At 37.4% G+C, this 8,005-nt stretch overlaps 1 protein-coding gene across 1 annotated transcript in view; it reads right to left on the bottom strand.

Moving 5' to 3' along the window:
- The window catches only part of CBG16813, a gene marked incomplete at both ends in the record, with an annotated part of 10,795 nt that extends 3,654 nt beyond the window's left edge, over positions 1-7,141 (bottom strand). Inside the window, 8 exon segments of the mRNA XM_045236337.1 lie at positions 875-1,548; positions 2,275-2,542; positions 2,970-3,287; positions 3,342-3,546; positions 4,412-4,657; positions 4,669-4,671; positions 5,050-5,434; positions 6,943-7,141. Of these exon segments, the coding sequence (XP_045096064.1) occupies positions 875-1,548; positions 2,275-2,542; positions 2,970-3,287; positions 3,342-3,546; positions 4,412-4,657; positions 4,669-4,671; positions 5,050-5,434; positions 6,943-7,141 (2,298 nt within the window).
- Between the last annotated feature and the right edge of the window lie 864 nt (positions 7,142-8,005).

The following is an 8,005-nucleotide window of genomic DNA, read 5'->3' as shown; positions in this document are numbered from 1 at the left end:
AGCCCAAACACGACTAGGCTCCGCCCACTTTGAGATTTACCGGCGCGTCGCGGTCGTGCGTCGCGTGTCGAAGGGAAATTTCAAAGTTTCAAAGGGCGGAGCCCAGTCGTGTTTGGGCTCATTTTGAAGCTTCTGACTTGTCTACGACAAATGTTTTAACGAATTTGAGTTCAAGGTCAAATTTGAAAAGTTATGAAAAGAAAATCAAAATTTTCGAAAGTTAAAAAAAAATAATATTTTAGAAATTAGGATTTTCAATTTTCAGACTTTTGAAATTCAACAAGTAAGTTGAATAGAACACGTTGAGAGCTTCAGAATGAGCCCAAACACGACTAGGTTCCGCTCACTTCGAAATTTCCCAGCGCGTCGCGGTCGTGCGTCGCGTGTCGAAGTGAAACTTCAAAGTGGGCGGAGCCTAATCGTGTTTGGGCTCATTTTAAAGCCTATGATTTCCCGATTAAAAAAAATTGACATAATTCGAATTATTTTAAGAGAATTCTCAGAAAAAAATTAGAGAACAAAACTTTTGAATTTTTCAAAAAAAAAATTTTCAATTTTCAATTTTTTTGGAATTTTTTACTGAACTATTGTTTTTTGAGCCATTTCAGGCCGCGATATCAATTTTTATCAAAATCGGCCGATTTTGAAATTTTTCGAAAAAAAAAAGTGAAATTTTCCAAAAAAAAAATTTTTCAATTTTCAATTTTTTCGGAATCTTTTTTCGGATTATTGTTTTTTGAGCTATTTCAGCTCGTGATATCAATTTTTATCAGAATCGGCGGATTTTGAAATTTTTCGTGAAATTTTCGAAAAATGTTTTTTTCAAAGTTTTATTTTTTTGGAATTTTTCACCGAATTATTGTTTTTTTATTACCTTAATATTCGTCGAGATGGCTGTTCTCTGTAAAATACGTCCCATTTGCTCAGCAATCGACATAAATCGATTACTAAAAATCGCCAACCGTATCGGATCTACTTCCGTCGTCAAATCCTTCTCCACATCGTTCCCAATTTGTAATTCCACATTTCCATGCTCCGTAATGGTTACTGTAGACGACGGCTCTATTACTATGGTACTATTTTTGTCGATAAGCAAAGCTGGACCATTGATAATCTGTCCGGCAAGCATTTCCTCCAGTAGGTAGACTCCCGTCTCGACGAATTTACAATTTTCAAAATAGACTTGAGTTTGCGATTTTGGTCTGGCGTGCTTCTGAGCTTCTGACGCCTTCTGAATCTCCTTCTCCACGTGGCACCCAGATTTTCCACGAGTTCTGATTCTAACGTCATCTATGATGATGTTACGGTCCTCTAGAACGAATCCAAATTCTCTTCTGTAGGTTTTTCGGAATTCCTCATTGAAATGAACCAGATCTTCTGGGTTTTGAACATCCCAACTAATCATAATGGCTGTATCCGTCTTCTCATATCTCATATGCATAAAATATTTGGTTTCAATTTGGGATTCTGAGAATCCTTGATTCTTCAGACCCTCAATTGATGTTGAGCGAAGATCCATGAATTGGGAGTAGATTTTCGAGAAGTTGGCTGAAATTTTTTTTTGGCAATTTTCGAATTTTGGCTCACAATCAGATATTTTCTTATATTTTTATTACTTTAATCTTACTTAGCTTGCTGAGAGCTTCAAAATGAGCCTAAACACGACGCGGTTTCGCCCACTTTCATTTTTCCGGCGCGTCGCGGTCGTGCGTCGCGTGTCAGGGTGAAAATTTAAAGTACGCGGATTCTAGTCGTGTTTGGGCTCATTTTAAAGCGCATGACTAGACAAAGCTAGATTTTTAAATATCTCCAAGGTAAACTCATACGAAATCGAGTTATTATGATTTCTAATTTTCAACTTGACTTAAAAAAAAATTAAAACCGTTCTAACTTGGTCAATTTCCGCTTATACTCAAATTGCTCACAATTTTTTTTAATCTACGTATTTTGCGCTTTAAAATGAGCTCAAACACGACTAGGCTCCGCCCATTTTGAAGTTTATCTTCGACACGCGACGCACGACCGCGCCGCGCGCCGGAAAGATGAAAGTGGGCGGAGTCTAGTCGTGTTTGGGCTCATTTTGAAGCCCCTGACTTTGTAACCACGAATTTATAAATCAATTTGAGTTTAAGGAAAAATTTTAAAAGTTATGAAAAGAAAACCAAAATTCCAATTTTTTTATTTTTCAGGAAAAAAGTTTTTTTCAAAATTTCAACCACTTTCAAGACCAATTTTTCAAGAGAAATCCAATAATCGCATTTTCAAAACCCCTACCTTCTTCATAAACCAGCTGTGAAGGCGTCTGACTCTCATCAACAACATCAGCCAACGCTATGCCATACGCGGAGAGCAGAGAAGCGTATTTATGAATTCTGACTTGACTAATACCCAAAACCTTGGCCACAGCACAAGCATGTTGTCCACCAGCCCCTCCAAAACAAGCTAGAACATGTTCTGATGGGTTGAAACCTCTAGATTGAGTCAAGGTTCGAATCGGGCGACACATTTCCTCATTTGCAACGGCAAGGAAACCAAGGGCAACCTAAAATTAAATGTTTCTGGGTTAAGGACTACCAGGACACTATTTTTGGTGTTAAATTTGGAATCTACGGGTCCGATTACCCCTAATACAAGGTCTATTGCCTGAAAATGCTCCCCCACCACCTCGCCACTCTCCCCCTCGCGCACTCTCTCTTCCCCTTTCCCTTGTCTACACAATTCTCTCTCCTCTTGGGTTGTTGCCCGCGTGGTGTAGTGGCTAGCGCGCTTGTCCGCCGCACAGCCAAGCAGAGGGGGTCGTTGGTTCGACTCCCCTCCTCGGCAAATCCCGTATGATTACAAACTTCGCTGATACCTGCCCACCCGAAAGCTCAGAGACTAGGAGTGGGGTCCCGGTTGAGGACGGCGCTGACAACGGTGGGAACCATGATACAGATTATGAGAGATGATGGGATTGCCTTCCTTTTTACCTCTTCCACTGTAAAAGTCTTCTGTGTCGCCTCATCCTTATTCGTAAATGCATTAATCCTCTCTGTAATATCTTCCATAGCCTTGTACGACGCTTCCTTGTCCAATGGTTGGTCAGCGTTAGGTCCGAAAATTTTGGGGAAGTATTCTGGAAGAATTCTTCCTAGCACCAAATTGGCGTCCGTTACAGTAAGATATCCATTTTTCCTATAGCAAACTGGTCCAGGATGGGCGCTTGCTGATTCCGGACCAACTATTAGTAAGCCATCACGGAAGAATAGGCGGGATCCACCACCAGCGGCTACAGTACGAATGTCGAGCTGGAAGTTTCAGATTTAAAATTAAAAACTCCATTATATCAGCTAAATTTAAGCTACCTGCGGCGCCTGAATAGTAATTCCAGCGGTTGTGGTCTCCATAACATGTTCCAAATGACCTGAATATCTACAAACGTCCGTGGAGGTGCCACCCATGTCAAATCCAATCACTGGCTTCTTATCACTCTCCTTGTAGGCGGTGCTCGCGATTCCAACCACACCACCAGCAGGTCCACTTAGAATCGCACGAGAGCCTCGGAATCTGAAAAGGGCATAAATTGAATTTTATATCATTTTGTAGCTGTAATCAAGATCTATATTTTGATAGTTGAATAATTACAAAATGTTGAAAATGAGCAAAGCTATGAGCCAAAGAGCCTAGGGAGTCTTAATTTGGCTTATGATTTTTTGGTTCCTTTTTTGGGGCAATTTATCTCGATTCCTGTAACAGATATCAAAAAGTGGTCAATTGATAAAATGTTAAACATTTTAAGGTAAACATTTTGTTAATTAACAATTTCTTGATATGTTCTTAAAGAGCCAAGATAAATCAAGTCTAAGAAAAGATAGCAGTAGTACTACTAGCAACAGCTCCTAGTACCACTTAGAATCTCACGAGAGGCTCGGAATCTGAAAAGGGGATGAATCGATTTTTATATTATTTTGTAGGTCTTATAAAGGTCTACATTTTGATAATTGAATGATTTGAAAATGTTGAATTTGAACAAGGTTATGAGCTAAAACGCCTAATGAATCTTGTGGTTTTTAAATCTTTTTTTTTTTGAATTAATTTATCTCAGTTCCTGTAAACAATATCAAAAAGTTGTCTACTAACAAAATGTTAACTATTTTATACTTAACATTTTGTTAGTAACAATTTTTTGATAACTTCACTGGTTTTTGAGAAATGCGCCTTTAAAGTTTGCGGGAGACGCAGACACCTTCGCTCTGCATCTCCTCTGCACTTTAAAGGCGCATATCTCGATTCCTGTGAACGATATCAAAAATGTGTCAACTAGAAAAATGTTGCCCATATTATCAGCAACATTTTATCCATTGACACTTTTTTGATATCTCCTACAGTAACCTAGATAAATCAAAAAAAAAAATAAGACAGCACTACTCACGATTTCATCTCACATAGTCCTCCATCAGATTGCATAAAGTTGACACGGACTTGAGACAAATCTGTAAATCCCGCCTGGAATCCGTCCAGGTACTCCATAATTTTCGGTGTCAGATAGGCGTCTGCACAGACTGTGAATCCACGTGGCACCACTTTTATCATTGGCATCACCTCGTGGGATAGCGAGACGTAGTCGAATCCAGAAGCCTTGGCAATGGCGCCAACACGTTTTTCGTGGGTCGGGTAGCTGGAATAAGCAATCTTCAATCAGATTCATTGCGTTAGCTCTCGTTTTCATGTGATTTCCATCATTTTGATACCCATATCGACCTAGTTTGGTGAGATTTGAATTTTGACGTCTTCTGAATTCTGGAAACGCAAATTTCTGAAACTTTCACGACGTTAACTCTTTTTCCCATGAAATTTCTGTCATTTTGATACCCATATCGACCAAGTTTGAAGTTTGAAGTGAATTCAGAATTCAGAAGACGTCAAAAGTTCAGAATCTCAACAAACTAGGGCAATGTGGGTATCAAAATGACGGAAATCACATGGAAAAGAGAGTTAGCAACATGGAAATCTCAGAAAGTTGCGTTTTCAGAATTTAGAAGACGTCAAAGTTTTTGAAAAAAAACTCACATAAAACTGTGCAAAAACAGCACCGCAACGCTCTTGATTCCCTTTTTCTTCAAACTCTTCAAATTCTGTTTCAACTCCTCCTCGTCCACTCTCTTCTCCACAACCACTTTCATTCCATTGATCGCCGTCTTAATTGCCACGTCATCTCCCACCAATTCCTTCGTTTGCTCCAGAATCAGTACTCGTTCATCAACCTCAATCACATCTTCATACAGTACTTCAGGGATTTGTATATCGAAATCAAAAATTTTGGGACGAGACTGATTTCCGATAAATAACAAATCTTTGAATCCTTTCGTTATCAATAGGCCAATCCGTTCGCCCTTTCGTTCCAGTAAAGCGTTGGTTGCAACAGTTGTACCCATACGGATCCATGAGATTGATTCTGGAATAGCAAATATGTACATCATCAGAAAACCCTTTAAATTTCCTATAACTCTGTGTAATTTTCAAAGTTTCAGGTTGAGTTTGAAGCGAGTTATGCGCCTTTAAATTGGGGGATGCGAAAGAGTAACAAGTCCATCCCTACCGCCAACTTTGAGCCAATTTATCTCGCTTCCTGTGAACGACGTCAAAAATTTGTTAACTAATAAAATGTAACTGATATTATGATAAACATTTTATTAGTTAACAAATTTTTGATATCTTTTAAAAGAAATGAGATAATTAAGCTTAAAATTAAAGAAACTCAAAAAGCTTATAACTCGGTGAAAATTTCTTTAAAGGTTGGGGGACAGGAGATTTTACGGGGGATTTTTGTAGCTAGGGTATGCATTCTACCGTGACGGTGTACAACGCTTAACGCCACTCTGCGTACAGCTGTCGTCCTCGCCTTTATGTATGCAATCGGACGACCGCTTTCTCTTTGCCCATGTAGCTCAGTCGGTAGCAGCGCCGCACCCTCAATCCTCGACCCACACGTTCAACTCCTCGAGGGGCATATTTAAACGAAATTTCGAGAACATTATTTTTTTTTTCATGTCCCCCCCCCCTTTAACACCAAAAATGAGAATTTCTTTATTAATCGCAATGTGAATTGTAGAAATATAAAAATCACCAAAAAGCCCTTAACATTTTCTACTAAATTGTGTATTTTCGATGTTTCTAAGTAAAGTTTCTAAGTAAGTCTGTTTCTAGTAAGTTGAGTTTGAAGCAAGTTATGCGCCTTTAAAGTCGGCGATGCGAGAAAGTGAGAGTTGTCTATCTCCTAGTGGCCTATCTCGGTTCCTAATTAAGATATCAAATGTATTTAACTAATGAAATGTTTATCATATTATCAGCTACATTTTATCAGTTGACAAAACTTTGATATCTTTCAAAGGAATCGAGATAATTAGGTACAAAGTTGACGATTTGAAAGTTGATGGCTTTCCCTCATGCTACTCCCATTTTTGTTAATTTAGGCCTATTTTTGATTATTTTTGATGATTTTTATCAATTTTGTGACAATTTTTAAATAATTCAGCCATTTTAAGCTATTGTAAGAAAAATGAGGATTACTGTAGGAGGCTGAAGACAAAGGGGTACTGTAGGGCATGGGTAATCATTTTGGACGATATTTTAGATTAATTTCGAAGCATTTCAGACTATGGTAGACCTGTTTAAGTCATTTTAAGCTGTTTTAGGCATCTTCAAGACTTTTTAAAGACGTTATAGCTTGAAAATCCTTTGAACCAGGCGTTGCGGCTGCGTCGCGGTCGCAACCTCTAAAATAGAAGCCCACCCCTACCGTAAACTTTGAGCTCAATTATCTTGGTTCCTGTAAAAGATATCAGAACTTTGTCAACTGATAAAATGTAGCTAACATTATGATAAGATTTTTATCAGTTGACAACTTTTTCATATCTTCAACGGGAATCCAAATAATTGAGCTCAAAGTGGACTACTACTAACCTGTTGGCAACGGTATTCCCCGTGAAATCTTCTTCCCAGATTCTCGTTCCAAAACCTGTCGAATCGCTTCAGTTGGAGCGTCGGCATAGTTCGATGGGTCCACAGAGAGCACTTTTAGAACTTCCACCTCTTCGTTTGGCTTGAAAACGATGACATCCGTGAAGGTGCCACCACGATCGATGGCGAATCCGAGAGACATGGTAAATAGGGCGGAGTCTGGAAGTTTCTAGAAAATAGGGGAATGGAATGGGAAAAAAGAACGGGGGAATAGGAAGGAGAGTAGGAATAGAACAAAAATTTTATACAAAATCAAGGTTTCCGAAAATCAAATTTTTGAAAATTTAGAAAAAAAAATTTTAGAAAAAAAATGAAAAGAGCGGATTGGTAGATTAAAATTAATAAAAAAATAATTAGGAAATTAATTAAAATTGTTTTTCTAGAAATCGAAATTTCGGCTGAAATTCGGAAATAAAAATTTTGTAGATCAAAACATATTTTTTTTTTAAATTTTAAAAATATTTTTTAAAATTATTCTTAATTATATATTTTTTTAAATTTCGATTTAAATAAATTTTTTAAATCTCAAAAAATTCATTCGAGAAAAAATAAGAAAATCTGATTTTTGGCCAAATTTTAAACTAAAAATTCTGCAAAACCAGTTTTTTTAAATCAACATTTTTCGAAAATTAAATATCTTAAGACCTAATTAATAGAAACCTCTAGATTCTTCAAAAAAAAACGAAAAACCACTACAACAAAATCCAAAATTCATAAAAACAATTTAAAAAATCATCAAAAATCCAAAAAATTCTCTCTTATTTTTCTAATCAATTATTATTTGTATCAGTGATAACGATGATATGGCTGATGTATATGTTCACTGATAAATTGTCATCATTCGGACACATAGAGATAGTTAGACGCAGAGAAAAAAAAAAGAAGAAGAAGATAGAATTTCTTGTGGTCAATTGTGATTGTTTTGTGGTTTGTTATCATGAAGATGATGATAGCTGGGGTGCCGTTTGGCGCGAAATTTGAGAAATAATTTTTAAAATCGGAAATA

This window comes from Caenorhabditis briggsae (assembly GCF_000004555.2).
Source record: "Caenorhabditis briggsae complete genome, chrIV, whole genome shotgun sequence".
Lineage (NCBI taxonomy): Eukaryota > Metazoa > Nematoda > Chromadorea > Rhabditida > Rhabditidae > Caenorhabditis > Caenorhabditis briggsae.
The sequence above is the reverse complement of the archived record's forward strand: the minus strand, read 5'-3'. Positions and strand labels throughout refer to the sequence as shown.